The sequence below is a fragment of the Lonchura striata genome, chromosome 1A (genome assembly GCF_050655825.1).
Source record: "Lonchura striata isolate lonStrDom1 chromosome 1A, ASM5065582v1, whole genome shotgun sequence".
In the NCBI taxonomy this organism is placed as follows: Eukaryota; Metazoa; Chordata; class Aves; order Passeriformes; family Estrildidae; genus Lonchura; species Lonchura striata.
The window spans coordinates 72,369,161-72,385,760 of record NC_140741.1 but is presented as its reverse complement, the minus strand read 5'-3'; the positions used below and the strand labels follow the sequence as shown (position 1 = coordinate 72,385,760).

The 16,600-nt window shown below is 46.6% G+C and overlaps 1 protein-coding gene across 1 annotated transcript in view; it reads right to left on the bottom strand.

Annotated features, from left to right (window-relative positions):
- Positions 1 to 10,675, bottom strand: part of ITIH5 (inter-alpha-trypsin inhibitor heavy chain 5) — a 47,229-nt gene extending 36,554 nt beyond the window's left edge. The window contains exons 1-4 of the mRNA XM_021530942.4: positions 10,457 to 10,675; positions 6,836 to 6,880; positions 1,113 to 1,276; positions 279 to 386 (exon numbers count right to left, since the gene is read on the bottom strand). Of these exons, the coding sequence (XP_021386617.3) occupies positions 279 to 386; positions 1,113 to 1,276; positions 6,836 to 6,880; positions 10,457 to 10,576 (437 nt within the window). The 5' untranslated portion in view covers positions 10,577 to 10,675. The remainder of the gene's footprint in view (positions 1 to 278; positions 387 to 1,112; positions 1,277 to 6,835; positions 6,881 to 10,456) is intronic.
- Between the last annotated feature and the right edge of the window lie 5,925 nt (positions 10,676 to 16,600).

The window sequence follows — 16,600 nt, the reverse complement described above, 5'->3', positions numbered from 1 at the left end:
ATTTTCCTTTCTCTTATTCAGAAGTAACAAGAATTCTTTCCCCCAGTAGTACATCCTGGAGCATCTTGGAATTTAAAAAGTTGTGTGACAGGATTAGAAAAGGCCACACACAATTTTTCATGGGTTGGAGTATAGGAATGACACCAGGCAGTGCAGGTAATATTCAGTTTAGTTACTCCTTCCTGTAAATCCATGGATGGGCATGCCAAGGCAGCCAATATAAAGATGGCAGGAGACTGCATCACTTCCCAGAACACAGCCAAATGCACAGCACTCACCTTCCTTCTGTGGGGCTTGGAGGTTTCTTGTGCCTTTCTTTGTCATCCGTGCTATTTTTCTTTTCTTTCCCCGTGACCTCTCCATAATAAGTCTTGTTGCCAATGCTCCTGGAGAGATCAGAGATGTCAGCATGGTCACTCTGCACCCAAGCACAGTGGCAGGTGTACATTTGCTGCGGGTGCATTCACAGACTTGGATGTGAGAAGACTCTCCGAGTGCTGCTGGTGTCACTCTCCTGAGTCCACCCAAGTCTCTGGGATAGAAGCCAACTGAGAAGTTCCCTGGCTGGAAATACCAGCCCAGTACAAATGCAAAAGTCTCTCATTCTTCCTATTCACTCTAAATGGAAATATTTCTTAAAGAGTGGGTCCCCTATCCCTTTGGTCAAGTCTGAAGCTGTCTGTAGGGAGGATCTGAGCATGATCAAACCAAACATGTTTGAGACCAAAAGTTTAATTTATTGATCATTTCACTATGAGGTTTCTCTCTATTTGGTTTATCATTCACATCTCCAGCAGCCACTGAACCTATCTGCTGGTTGGAGTTGACTTCTGCTCCATTGACAATGTGGAGAACATGAAATAACAAGAAGATTCTTAGGCATTACAGACAGTCAGGTGAGATAAATATATCTACCAGTGTTGCTGAAACTTTCTCTGGAAAGGTCTTTAAGGTCTTGAAGAGAGTTTTCTCATTCAAATCAGAGAGGAGGAGAAGGAAGTGTTTGAAAGACACTCAGAGGGGAAATAGAATAGTTTCCTCCCTGTTTACACTGAGGATTTGAATTTGGTGCCGTGGTACCCATAGACTTGGTCTGTGCATTACTTACTTACATGGTAAAGTTGGAGATGAAAGCTGCAGCTGGGATCTGCATCTCAAACACGGCTTCCCGTGCCTCGGAGCCGCTGTTCACCATGGTGCAGGACACGGTGGTGAAAGCATACCGGGAAATGATCGTGGATCTCACGTGGAACTCAGACATCCGAGGCCTGGTTTCCTATGGGAATCCAAAAGGTCACCCCTAAACAGGCAGCTGGATAACTCACCCCTTCAATGTTTCAATGTATTTAAGATTTAACATGGACTAGCAAACTCCCAATGAGTATTAGACCTCCTGACAGCAACAGGCAAAGTGAGCTTGTCCTCAAAATTTCAGGTGAGCTGCAAAGAGTAAATCAGGAATGTGGTATTGCCTTTGTTCATGCACAGAGGCCACAAACTTTGTCCAGTGCTTGGGAAAGTTCTGAGAGCTCTGCTTATGCCACCCTTTAAGCTGTGAAACACCCTGACAAAATCCATCTGTGTCCTAAACTGAAGCCTTCAATTGTGACTGTGTGAGAGGATCAGGATTATTCCCTTGTGGCCTGGGAAGAAAAGCCCAAAATACATCCCCCTTGGGGTCCAGAACTGTGTCACAGACCCTGCTCTATGCACTGTGCACAAGAGCAGATGGAAGACTTGAAAGACTGACATCACCATTTAGAAAGAAGCACCTCCAAATTCATCCAGTGAGATCCCTGAGTTACGTAAACAGATAAACTGCTGTCAATGGAGTCAGCTGAGTCCTCCTCTGCTGAGAATCCATCCTGGAACTCTGCACCAATGGATGAAGACACTTAATAAAAAACATTGACACTGTGACATCTCAAACAAAATATTTTAAGCTTTTTAGCTCACACTGGATTCCTTCCAGCAGAGAAGCAGCAGAGACAGCAGTGAATGACACATGATGTAGTAATGGAAGCTGAAAGCCAATTTCTGCTTCTTGGGAATGTGTTTTCGTGCACAAGTCCTGAGTTGGAGCATTCCTCCAGACTAATGTGTTTTTTGACAGCACCATCTCCATGGAGCTCAAATGTTTTCTTCCTGGAATACTTCAGTATACTTAACTGTAAGCAGCCCTTGAAAAAGAAAATCTGTGCATCGACTTACACAATCAAAGACCAAAACCTCAAATGCAGAAGGCAGATAAAGGGTAAAATGTGGTGTTAATACAGAGTAACCCCACTAAACTAAATACAGCAAGACTCTTCCTATTGAGGTTGGTAAAAACTCACAGTCACGTAAGAGTTGTGAGGACAAGAACAGGCTCTTCAGCTGCATGTCCAGGCTTTCTTTCAGAACAAAAATAATTTTGGCAAACAGCTCAAGAAAGGGAGCAAGTGTTTGTGTAAGTATGAAACAAGAACATTTGTGCAGTAGCTCATGGTATCAAAAATAACTGAGAATCCAACTAAACAAGCTGCTGGGCTAGTGAATTCCAGGCAAATGGAAGAATGAGGATCCACTGGAAACACAGATCTACCAACAGACTTGGCACAAAGCCCTGCCTGCCTACACTTGCAAGGCTTGGAAAGACTGATAATGTGTCTCAGATGAACCTGGTCATGATTGGTATCTTCAGCTGGGGAATGTGCTCTGTGCCCAGGATCCTGCTCAGCTCACACGGAGCACAATGGCAAAAGATTAGAGCTTCTAGGATAGGAGTCACCTCACTGATTTTAGGCAGATCAGTGCAATGGATCGGTGGATCTAGGCTAGAACACCCCTGCACAGATCTAATGTCCCAACCTTAGACCACTGCTTAATTAACTGCTGTTAATTAGAACTAGATCCTGCTATTCTCAGGACCTTCCCTGATACATAGGCATGGCTTCCCGGTCTCATTATCCTGAAGGTGGAGAAGATGGGGAGTTTTGATTGAAATAGAGTTGTAGGAATGTTTTCAGATATAATTAGCTGATGTTTCATTCCATGTCCATCCCACTAATTGCCTGTGGCATAGCAAGGTTCACAGAGGATTTAATAACAGAAGTTATAGAAAGAATCAGACACTAAAGCAAATTCTTTGGTGTCAGACCTTTGGCATTCACCCCATGTGCTGCAGTTCATAAAAAATCTGTGGGTTTATATGTAGCTGATATATGATCAGCAAAAGAGGATCAAGCCCTTTGCCTTTCACTTGAGATACAAGTGGCTGTGCAATGACCTGTTTGACACTGTGCATGCACTGATGGAGTCAGAGGAACTCAGGAAGTCTTTCAAATGTGACAGAGAGCATGAACTTGCTGTTGTTATGACAACAACAGGAGAATGGTTGTGTTGGGTGAGGAAAAAAAAATCCATTCTAACCCTGTAGCTTGTCACTAACAGAGACCAACAGCACATGCTTAGAGTAGAGTGGCAAATCAGTCCAACCTGCACTGATACTACCCTGAAATAGTCTCTCAGTTTTCAGCAATTTGTGGCTGAAGGAACTCCAGAGTCAAGGGTGGTATTTTTGTGGTATATTTGTATTCTGTGGATTTCTCTTCTATTACTTTACACAGCTGCTTTTTGAATCCATGTAAACTTTTAACATCCACAACATCCTGCTGCAAGTTCCGCAGCTTAATGATGTTTTATATGCAAAAAAAAAGTCATTAGGGTTTTTTTTGCTAAATCCACTCTGCTGGCTTCAGCTGATCTCTGTTACAGAATCACAGAACGGATTGGGTTGGAAGGGACCTCTAAAGCCCATCCAGTTCTAACCCCTGCCATGGGCAGGAACACCTTCCACTAGACCAGGTTGCTCCAAGCCTTGTCCAGCCTGGCCTTGGACACTTCCAGGGATGGGGAAATATCTCTATCCCACTGAACAAGCTCCAGTTCTGATAACCTTACAATCTGAGGAATGGCAAAAAAAAAAAAAATACACAACAAAAAAAGACATTCAACATCCTTCCCTCTTCCTGGTGGATGTGAGTTGCTGTTGGGAAAATCAAACACTGAATAAGGGCATCACATAGAGCTGAGGTTGAAAGAATTGGTTCACCTTCCCATCCTTGGAAGAGATCTGCTATTCCCTGTATATAGAAAATACAAATGATGGGGGCACAGGCATTTCCAAACAGGTTGCTCGGTCAGGCTGGGCACGCAGCCCGAGTTCCACTCTGTGATTCCTGCGCTGCATTCCCTGGAGCTCTTGCACAATCCATCAGTGCCTGGTGCTCTGACTTACAGCTGCACAAATGTTATTTGTTTTCTGCACTTTTTATTGAGGCCTTGTCTTAGGTTGCAAATGGGGGTGTGTATTCTATTCCTGTCTGTTAGAAGTGGGGCAGTTCTCTGCTGTCCATGGGGCAGTTTTTTTCTTGATCTCTCCCACAGCCCATCCTCCCTCCAGGAGATCTCTGCTGTCCATGGCCACTGAGTGTCCCTGCATGGCTGAGAAAATTCCATCATCCATGGGGAGATGCTCTGCCCAGGGGAGGAGCCAAGCATTCCTACCTGGATCCAATCTGACCTGGGAACCCCGCAGAAGCCTTTGCCCCCTGCATTCCCAGAGGAGTAGCTTCCTTCCCCCTGCATTCCCAGAGGAGCAGCTTCCTTCCCCCTGCATTCCCAGAGGAGCAGCTTCCTTCCCCCTGCATTCCCAGAGGAGCAGCTTTCTTCCCCCTGCATTCCCAGAGGAGCAGCTTCCTTCCCCCTGCATTCCCAGAGGAGCCCAGGCCCATCTCCCCCAGCCCTGGAGCTCCAGAGGAAAACTCCCCCCTTGTGCAGGATCCTGCTCCAGCAGAAGCACAGCTGGCACTGCAGGAGGGCTGAGCCCCCCTGGGATGGGGCTGAGCCACCTCCCTGACCCACAGGGGCTCAGGGCATTGCTGACTCTGGCAGGGGGTTGTTTTCTTTTTTGTACTATTACATTTGTATTTTTAATTTCCCTAGTAAAGAACTACTCGCATATCTTTGCCTGAGAGCCCCTTAATTTCAAAATTACAGTAATTCAGGGGGAGGGAGTTTACATTTTCAATTTCAGGGGAAGCTCCTGCCTTCCTTAGCAGACACCTGGCTTTTCAGACAGCCAGGACAACCTTCAGAAGATGAGGCAGCTCAAAGGAAAAAAAAGAAAAAAAAAAAGCAAAACAAACAATTTATTTAATGTTAATATTACCATGACTTATCATCCCTATTAAAAATTAAGTGAGGGAATGCCAAGGCAGCAGATTAGCACACTGCCATGAGGCATGTTGGCTGGATGCTTTGTCGAGGTGCCCTGGTTATGATGATGAACTGGCAGCAGAGATTTTCTCACCAAACAAATTATGTTATGATTATTTACATGAAATATTTGGAAGAACAGAAAAAAGAGCTGAATATATGAAAGCCATTTAGTATTTTTGCCTTTATCAGTTACTTTCATCAAAACAAATTGACTGTCTCTCAGATTAGAAGAAATAAACTGGTAATAAGCCTGAGAGTTTCTCTCTAGGCTGCTGATTCCAGTATGTCAACGATGAAGGGGATAAGAAGCTGTTAAGGTGATGGCTGCTCAGCTGCTCAGTGTCTGAAATGAGTTCCACCAGTTCTCAACTGGGAAGTCCCCCAGAAAAGCCAGAAAAATAACTGGCCATGATCAGCAATTCTAGTCTCTGCCTCTCTACATCTAAATTTTAGATTTCTGTGCTGGAAGAAGGATATTGGCTTCCTTGTTTTCTTCCTTTCTCCAGGAGATTTTCTCAGAGAACAACAGAGATATTCAAATTCCAAAGCAAGCTCCATTTCTCTTCAAACTCAATGAGATTTCATAAGACTAATGTTCACTGAGTTATTAAGGTTGGTAACATTAGATATTCTTCCTCCAAATTTGGGCTTGAGAAAATGGATTGGGAAGTATTAGAAGAACCTGTACCTGTTGCATTGATCAAAATGAAGATATCTTTTTTTACCTTACTGTCTTGGCTTGTAAAATAAGCATGTATTCTATTTGCCATCTGTTGGAGGTTGGGCAGTTTTTTTATCTCTTCCAAGAACAATGTCTCCCTCCTTAATGGCCATGGAATGACTCACTGCATGACTGGTAAAGTTCCATCATCCCATTGTGAGATGCTCCACCCAGAGGGAGGAGCCAAGCATTCCTACCTGCATAAAATCAGCATTTTTGGGACATCAAGGCAGCCCTTCGCTGGATTCCCAGAGGAGCAGCTTTCTTCTCTGCTGGATTCACAGAGGAGCAGCTTCTTCCCTGCTGGATTCCCAGAGGAGCAGCTTCTTCCCTGGTGGATTCCCAGAGGAAGACCAGGCCCAACTACTCCATCACCAGACTTCAGAGAAAAGTCCACCCTTCCACAGAATCACCACTTCAGCAGCATTTCATCTGCCACTCCAGGAGGAGCAGCCACCATTTAACTGGACTGCTACCAACATCCTGACTCCTCAGGGCGTCAGGTTTCTGACTCTATCAGTAGTTTTGTTTGTACTAATTACATTTTTTTATTATTTTTTTCATTTAGTTTTTCTCCTAGTAAAGAACCGTTATTCCTATTCCCATATCTTTGCCCGAGAGACTTTTAATTTTGAAATTGTGGTAATTTGGAGGGAGGGGGTTTACCTTTTCCATTTCACAGGAGGCTCTTGCCTTCCTTCACAGTCTCCTGTCTTTTCAAACCAAGACACCCAGAATCTCACTCTACCATCAATTAGAGGGATGCACACACACACACACACACACACACACACATATCCAGGGAAGGTGTAGTTCCCATGAGGTAAAACAAAGACAGGGTGTGATACATACCAGCCTCTGCAGGAATTTGGCCTGTCTTGGGACACGGCGAGCAACCTGCAAAGAGTTAAGGGAGTGAGTGGGTTCTGTTCAGCTTCCAGCAGACATGTCACTTGTTTAATCCCAGACACGGGGCTGTGTGACTGATCACCCATGGCCAGGTTCAAATGTTCCTCTGGTTAAAATTAAAACCTGAGTCTCTTCGGTATTAACAGACCCACTGATCAAAGCTCAGCAGTGGAATGTGGCTGTTTCAGGCAAGGAGGTGCTGGCTGTTTGGCAAATGGTGCTTGGCAAGGAACCCTCTATATGATGGCAGGAAGGGCAGCCTTTAGCACTGGCCCTGGATGCTAAGGACATCCTTGGAAGTACTGAAGGCCAGGCTGGATGGGGGTTTTGAGCATCTTGGTCTAGTGGAAGAAGTCCCTGCTCATGGCAAGGGTTTGGAACTTGCATCCTCTTTAAGGTTCCCTCCAACCCAAATCATACTGTGGTTCTATAACTTGTTTAAATTAATCCCATAGCTTCAGCTGCATGAATATTAGCTCAAGAGCAGTTCTGTTGCCTAAATACTCTCCACAGGTACTGTGTATTTATTGTGCAGTGACAGAAAAGCACTAGTTATGTGCAAAACAGGAATAAAGATATTTAAATTCAGCCACAGACCTTATTATGAAACAAAGTGCTTCACTTAGGACAGTGCAATTGTACTCACTGTCTCACCCTTCTCATTAACTCCTCTGACTTCTTCTCACATGGTGTGAGACCCAGTTCAGCATCTCTAAATCAAGTCCCTTCCCAAAGCAAGTCTTTTGTCAATGAGGGAAGCCAAGTGCCATCTTAAAATGTCAGGAAAAGCCCAGAGAGCAGAAGAACACAACAATATGTTTTTACCTGATTTGCCCTTTCAGTTGATTTACTCTGAAATAGCAGCAGCCCTTGCCAAAGAGATGATTTTATGTCTGTTTATATTGTGCATTGAAAAGCTCAGGAATGCCCAGCGGGGAAATTAAAGTTTCATGCACGAGAATCTTTACTATTTCCTTCTGCATCATTTTAGCCAACATCTTGTGAAATTAGAATCAAGGGAAAACAGCTCCCTTGGGAAATGAGGGGAGAGGAGAGGAGAGGAGAGGAGAGGAGAGGAGAGGAGAGGAGAGGAGAGGAGAGGAGAGGAGAGGAGAGGAGAGGAGAGGAGAGGAGAGGAGAGGAGAGGAGAGGAGAGGAGAGGAGAGGAGAGGAGAGGAGAGGAGAGGAGAGGAGAGGAGAGGAGAGGAGAGGAGAGGAGAGGAGAGGAGAGGAGAGGAGAGGAGAGGAGAGGAGAGGAGAGGAGAGGAGAGGAGAGGAGAGGAGAGGAGAGGAGAGGAGAGGAGAGGAGAGGAGAGGAGAGGAGAGGAGAGGAGAGGAGAGGAGAGGAGAGGAGAGGAGAGGAGAGGAGAGGAGAGGAGAGGAGAGGAGAGGAGAGGAATTGTTTGCATCTTAAGATTTGGAAAAAACTTTCTGTCTGGGTCTGTTATCTCAGATAAACAAAGCCCCTCAGGAGACTACTGTGAGAGGCTGCAGGTTCTTCAGAACAAGACAGATAAATGTCTGTGAAGTTGGCTCTGCTTGGAGCAGAGGCAGGGATGAGAGATCAATAGCCCTCAGTATTTTTTTTTACTGAAGGTTTACCTTTTGGAACAAATCCACCTGTTGTTCTGATCACAGGGGTTTTCAAAGACTAATCAGTGAAACTGGAAACTTGGTTCCTATTCTTATCCTTCCCCACCAAAACCCATTTTTTTTGCTTGCTGAATTGCACAAGAAGGCTCTGTGTGTGACTTCAAGAACCACCTTCTAAAGTCTTGGGGATACCCAGTGGACATCAGTGAGGAGCTAAGGATCACCAGAAAGGTATATCTCGTTTTCTAGGACTTCATGACGACTGCCAAAACATTGCTGTGGGGTTTGTTATCAGTCCATTGGACTGTTCCAATCAGGCAGCTTCCCTGGCATCATCTAATGGAACAATTTCCAAATTATCATCAACATTTAGCTTTAAAGCTTTCCAGCACACTCATTAAAGCCAGATAATTGCTACTAGTGACCCTCTAAGTTACTGCCATCTGTTAGTCCCAGCATGGTGTATAGGACATAAACTGTGCAGTGGATTTGTTTCTAGTGCAGTATCTCAATCTAGGGGAGATTCTCAGCCTGGCTCAGGTCTTCAGTGAGGACAGACAGAAGTCCTCTTCTAGATCTGACTGTCCCAGGGCACCAGGTCACCACACCTATTTACACATCACTGCATTTCTGGTGGAAATGACTGCTGCCACTGACCTGCCAGAGCACACAGCTCCTGTGAAAACACCCTCTTGTGCCTCAAGCAACATCAACCAGATTACTCCAGCACTGTGAGCCAGTTCTTTGAGCTTTGCAACTGATTTTTCCCCTAAAGCAGGTGGGTGATCCCAGATACCACTCCACTGGCAGTGGTGGAGACCCTCCCTCTTGGACAGGTGGGTTTGAAAAACAATGTTGGTTTGTGTCTGAATTCCCCCAAAAGGAATATGCATCCATAGTAGACATGTACACAAAAGTAGACCTTGAAGACAAAGTTTTTGGTGTCCCCACAGGGGAGAGATGAGGATACTTCTGGAGAGAGATTCCTTCTATTCTAAGTGGGATAGATACAGACACACGTGAAGAGTTTCACTCTTCCCACCTGCTGCATGGCAGAAAATGCCAAATACAGACAACTACTGACATATTGGACAAAATGGATTGTCCCACCTGACCTCCAGCAAGGCACAGGTATTCCACAGTTCCTGCATTGTGTCTCAGGCCCACATGGGTGCCTCAGTTGCTACAGAGCCTCTCAGATCTGATCAGATTTAGATAAACTACTGATGCCCTTAGTGGCCCAAAGTCACACGTGGTATCTCTTATGGAACTGACAGATGTGAGCACAGACCTGAAGCCCTCTTTTATAGAATCCGAGTGGTTTGGATTGGAAGGAACCTTAAAGATCATCAGTTCCAAACCTTCTGCCATGGGCAGGAACACTTTCCACTTGAAATAGATCACAGCCTCCCAAACTACCACTCAAACTCTTGCAAGTTGTTCATTGCTCTTTCAACCCTATTTTCTTAGATCTAAGCCACACAATAACACAACATAATAGCCCCCACTTGCAGAATTTTTTTTTTTTCCTTCATTGTCAAAGAAGCGTTTTAGAAGCTGAAATTCATGTGGTTTATTTCATCCAGCACGAGTTAAAAATCAAGTACAGTAAGAGCATAGGCAGAAAAAACTATCCCCCGAGCTCGGAATACTCGGAATGACTCGGACTGGAGCGTGGCCGGGACACGGCGTTGGCTGCCCTGTGCTGTGGAATGCCAGCTTAGCCCGGCCGTGGGGATGGATGTGTGCCGGACCGAGCCGTGCCGGGGCAGCAGCGCCAGCCCGGCGGGCTGGTCCCAGCCTTAGCCCCTCCAGCACAACCCCGTGCTGCCCGCAGCGCCTCCCACGCAGCTCGGCTGCACGGACAGGTGGAATAAACGCATTTTTATCAGACTGCCCCTCTTGGCAATACTTCTGCTGGAGAGGGGACAAGCCAGCCGCGGCCGCCTGATGCTCTGCCTCAAAACCTACCTGTTCCGCGATGCTGTAATCCGCCAGCAGCTGCTCCTCCAGGTACCTGGCCATCAGCTCCGAGTCGGGCTGTGCCGCCGAGGGGGAGAAGCCCCAGCAGAGGCACAGCCAGAGGATCATGGTGGAGAGGAGCGCCGGGGCTGCTGCCCCGCGGCCAGCGCTCAGCCAGCCCCGCTGCCGGCTGCGGGAGCCCGACAGGAGACACAGCGACCCACCCTCTCCTCCTCCTCCTCCTCCTCCTCCTCCTCCTCCTCCTCCTCCTCCTCCTGCCCGGCTCGGGACCGGCCCCTTTTCCACGCAGGGCGGCCTCCCGTGCCGCAGGGGATCCCTGCAGGGCTGGCATCCCGTGCCCGCTGGGGATCCCTGCAGGGCTGGCATCCCGTGCCCGCTGGGGATCCCTGCAGGGCTGGCATCCCGTGCCCGCTGGGCTCCGCGCTCTTCCTCAGCCCCCTCTTGGTGCCGGGCGCTCCCGAGGCGCTGCCACTTTGTCATTTCGGCACCTCCAGCCCCTCTCGGCTGAGGGGACAGTTCCTACAGCTGGAAGGGGCAGGATGGTGCCCCAGTGCCAGTGGCTCCTACCCACGCCCTTGGGGAGTGCAAGCCCAGGAGATGATTCAAGGTTAGGGCTTTCCTAAAGGGTGGTAAAATCCTCTGGTTCCACCCTCCGTGAAGGGAAAGCTTCTCTTGCTCTCCATCTGGAGAGCCCTGGCTGGTTTAGGAAAGCTGCCCCAGGGCAGGGCAGGGCAGGGCTCCCTCCTCACCCTCACCTTGGCAGCGCAAAGGTGGCCCAGACACGGAATTCCACCTCCCTCTCTCCATCCAGGCTGTGTTTCTCAGCTGGACAAAGCTGGGGTGACCTCCTGCCCTTCCTGCCATTTCCCAAAGGCCCCGGGTGAAGGTGGACACTTGTGGGACAGGCTGGATTCTGCCTGGCAGCTGCCAGGGACATTCCTGGGGCATGGCAATGCCAGCTGGCACCGACCTGGCAGCTCTTCCCTCCAGGCGTTCGGGAGCTTGTATCTGCAGCGCTCACCTCACCCCAAATCGGGCGTATTTGTTACTTTGTTCTTCTATGACAGCAGTAACTTCTCAAATCTAGCAAACCTCCTCTTTTTGATTTGTTTTGGAATTTTGTTTTTTGGTTTTTTGTTTGTTTGTTTGTCTTTTGATTTTTTGGGGGTTTTTTGTGTTTGCTTTCTCCTCTCCTCTCCTCTCCTCTCCTCTCCTCTCCTCTCCTCTCCTCTCCTCTCCTCTCCTCTCCTCTCCTCTCCTCTCCTCTCCTCTCCTCTCCTCTCCTCTCCTCTCCTCTCCTCTCCTCTCCTCTCCTCTCCTCTCCTCTCCTCTCCTCTCCTCTCCTCTCCTCTCCTCTCCTCTCCTCTCCTCTCCTCTCCTCTCCTCTCCTCTCCTCTCCTCTCCTCTCCTCTCCTCTCCTCTCCTCTCCTCTCCTCTCCTCTCCTCTCCTCTCCTCTCCTCTCCTCTCCTCTCCTCTCCTCTCCTCTCCTCTCCTCTCCTCTCCTCTCCTCTCCTCTCCTCTCCTCATTGCCAGCAGGAGGGAAGGAATAAAAAACCTGTCCAGTCCTTTTCCCATTGGGACCACTGTCAACTCCAAAGGCTTCTGTAGGGGCCAAGCCCTCAATGGGAGCTGCAGAACTGGGCAGCACTGCAAGGAATGGTGGAAGGCTGATGTGGATGGGGAAGAGAAGATGCTGGCAGAAAGCTGGATGCAGGCTGGACAGGATGCTTCAGGCCCCAGGGACACCCCAAGTGGTTCCTGTACTGATTTTATCCCTGCCGGAAGACAGTTGAAGCATTTTCTTCAGCTTTTCACCATTTCAAAATGCAATAGAAGAGGTCTCAACCATCCATTTGGGAATCAGTGAAGACACTGTGATGGTTCAGGCTGAGACCTGGCTGAAGAACACGCCAACAGGATGGTTTTAACTATCTTTCCTCTGTTTCCCGTTAGTTTTTGCTCCCACATGTCTTGCCTAGCTCAGAGAAGTGCATGGGAGCAGTGTGGGAAATAGGACTGCAGCCTTTTGTGCTGACATTAGGATGCTCTCAACGTGCTCTGTGCTTCACTGGCCTGGGGACAGAGATATGTAAAAGTCCTGCAGTGGTGGAAATGCTGAAAACAGGTATCCAAGCCATACATATAGCATGATTTCCCTCCTGTTCTGGAAAACCTAAAGGGAATTAAAACACCTCTGTAAACACAAGCCAAAAGCAGCCTGCTAACCCTAGAGGTAACAGTAGTTTCTGGTCAGAAAGGGGAGGTGTTTGCCAGTTTGAAATGACCATTGCGCAGTCAGGAGGCATTTGGAAAACCATCCAAATTTCACCAGCTGCAGCATTTGGCCACTCTGCATCTCCCACTGCCCACGTGGGGATCTGAGGTGTATCAGAACAGTGAGACACTGCAAAGATGCTGCAGTAAAGCTGAGCCTAAGCACACCTGGTGAAAAGAGGGAATTCAAGCCAGAACAGGATCCTCCAGCAGGTACAGGATAACCAAGGAGCATGACAGAGTGAGATAGGAAAAGCGCTGCCCTTCCTAAAGGGATTAGGAGCAGCCAGATCTGCTTATGCTCCCCTCAGCAAGGGCACGTAAGGACACAGCACGTGGGGAAGACCAGGGTGTGTTTTAATGTGGTTCGGATGCAGTTGGGTTTGCTGAGTGAACATTGAGCCTGGGGTCTTGATTGTTCACATTATCCCCTCTTCCTCCTCCTTGGGATACATTCTCCTGGTTCAGGGTGTGAACATGGCAGGAACTGTTCTGGGGATGCTGCTGGAGTCCGAGACAAGCAGTTACTCAGGTGTGCTCACATCAGACATGTTCAATGCTGACTTTTGCAGACTTAGCAGGATGAGCAGATGTTCTTTGGATGGGAGCTCAGCAAATTAAATTTCCTGATGTGCCTGCAGCCAGCATGAGCAAAGACAGCAGGGAGAGGGGCATGATCCAACAGCTGAGCTTTCACCTGGAACAGATTGTTTTATATCAAGGAAGTCTCTCTGTGTTGACACACAAACATGACCACCTTGGTGACCTCATGCAGGGTTAAATGCCCAACCAGAAGTGTCTGAAACAGCAATTAAATGTACCCAAAGCACCAACAAACTGTACACTTCAGTGGCATTCAAAGCCAGCAAATGGATCAAGAAATTGGCAAATTCCCAAAGGGTTACACAGGTGTAATCATAGAGAAATGTCCTGAGGTAAAATTAATTACCATGAAGTTCAAGGAATTGAATTCCGTATTTTCCTTCAGGCCTTAATCTGAGCAATCTCCTCTGAAACATCTGGATGTGATCTGCTGCTCTCCAATTCTGACACTATTGAGAGGTGCCTGTGATCCTGAAAGAATCAAAATGGTTTGGGTTGGAAGGGAGCATAAACATCATCTAGTTCCAACCCCCCTGCCAAAAGCAGGAATCTCTGGGCAGCCTGTTCAGTGCCTCACCATCATCTGCAAAAATAATTTATTTCTAATGTCTAATCTAAACATCTCCTCTTTTAGTTTAAAACTGTTACCCCTTGTCCTGTCACTAAATATCCAGGTAAAAAGTCAGTCTTTCTGTTTTTTATAAGCTCCCTGTAAGTTCTGGAAAGCTGCAATAAAGTGTCTCCAGAGCCTTTTCTTCTCCAGGCTGAACACCCCCAGCTCTCCCAGTCTGTCTCCTTAGCAGAGGTTCTCCAGCCCCCAGAGCATCTTTGTGGCCTCCTCTGGACCTGCTCCAACATATTATTTTTATGGATGAAGCCCTCCAGTCAGGGTTCCATGAAGACAGAGAAGAGTAGAAAGGTATTTTCTGGGGTCCCAGTGTCTGCTGATCTTCCTGCTGCCATTAGCTGTATGCACCATGGCCCAGCAGAGCATTTCAAAAGTTCCAAATCTGGTATTATTCTGCTGAAAATTGCCCAAAGCCTCTGCAAAAGGGCCTTGATTCTGGGGGTGTCTGACTGTCTCTGGGGCACTGCTGTACATTCATATATATAATTTCCCAGAATGGCTGATGTGTGATGGGATTAATGTCAGGGCAGTCGCACCAAGTCTGTTCCTTGCAGGCACACCCTGTTCTTACCTGGATCACCAGAAATTCCCAGATATGGAATTCCTTATGGGAAGAGGATGCTGGTTATCTCATCAGACCAGCATAATATCTCATCAGAAATTGTGACATTTCTCCCCAGGTGCAAGCCAAACTAGCAAAATTTAATTATTCTGAGGGACAGGCTCTGCACAGCACAAATTCAGATGGTTCAGGGCAAGCAGTGCATTAAAACTTCCTTCCAAATGAATCCCAGCCATGAGAGGACAACTCATGGAACAGCCCAATGGACACATAGCACAAAACATCCTACTGAGATCCTGTCCTCCTCACGGAATTGAAATTCTGAGGAGGTTCACCTAAACTGATGGTAGGGCTCTGAGCATCCTCAGCACTCGTTTCGCGTATTGTCTGAGAGGTTTCAGCTTTTTTTAGCTCTTTGGGGCAGTATATTTGAACAGTTTGTGCCATCTAGTGGTCAAACTAATTTTCCAAGCTTGATATTTTTACCACCAAAAAAAAAAAAAAAAAAAAAATTAAACCACATTTAAGGGGTGTGAGACGACTGAAATAAGGGGTTGCAAATTTGTTTTTTGATATGAACATTGTTCTAAAGGGACTTTTTCATCTCTTCAGAGCAGCAGGAATTTTCTTCCTGGTCCAAAAGCCCAGGTGACTTCAGAACAGCTTTGAGTTTCTGATGAGACAGGACTGGTCACCCTAAACTAGGGGTACATGTGTGAATAAAAATTAATTTATATACAAAATTCAAGCTAAAGTAGGTACCATCAACACAACAAAGACTGGCTGCTCTGTGCTGCTGCTCTGGAGTTTTGGGCCACTCACTACAAGAAGGAAATGGAAGTGCTGGAGTGTGTCCAGAGAAGGGAACTGAGCTGGGGAAGGCTCTGGAGCACCATAAGGGAGCTGGAGGAGCTCAGCATGGAGAAAAGGAGCTCAGGGGTGAAGTTCTCACTCTCTTCAGCTCCCTGAGAAGAGGGTGCAGCCAGGCAAGGATCAATCTCTTCTCCTGGGTAACCAGGATGAGAGGAAATGGCCTCAAACTGCACCAGGGGATATCCAGGTTGAACATTGTGGAAAATTTCTTCACCAAAAGTGGTGCCAAGCAGTGGAACAGGAAGATCAAGGCAGTGATGGAATCACCATCCCTGGAAATATTAAAAAAATTCATGGATGTGGAAGTTGAGGGTCGCTGTGGTGGGCATGGCAGTGCTGGATGGTCTTGAAGGTCTGTTCCAACCTAAATGATTCTATGATTATTGATAAAAACCCTGCTCCCACCTCCTGCTGTACACTCCCCTCTTCCAAACACATCACTTCTCCCATCTCTCTTACCTGGCAGAGAGCTGAAAGACTCTGCTGGCATTTCTTGTCAACTTCTGGAGGTAAGTTCAGGGCTCAGACTGAGAAACAATCAGTGGAAAAGAAAGGATGAGTAACAGCAGACTTGTGCCACAGAAATCTTTTACTGAAACATCAAAGTGTAACATAACATAAGGCAAGATCACAGAATATTATTGGTATTATATAGTGCTTATCATATAGCACAATATAGTATACAAGAAAATGTAATGTACTGTAATGGAACATTATAATTAATAATATAATATCATATAATATCAATAATATCATATCATATCTATCAATCATATCATATCATATCATATCATATCATATCATATCATTAATGTAATATAATATAATATATAATGTAATATAATGTAATATAATGTAATGTAATAGAATGTAATGTAATAAAATGTAATAGAATAGAATAGAATAATATATAATAATATATATTTGGCTGCTCTTCTGTCACAGAGTTCACACAGTAATTCTGTCATTTTCATTGAAGCTGCTCAGGTGTCTCCAACAATCCTTTCTTTGTGGAAAAGTACCCCAACAACTTTTTCCAAAAGGAGTCTTCCTCCCTTCTTTCCCCCTTCTGCTTTGCTCCCTTTATCTCATCACTTTGATCACCCAGAGAACCAGCGAGGCAAAAAGCCTTCAAAAGCACCCAGGAGCCATGGAACGCACACCTGAAAATATCATCAGATGTTCTCAAGT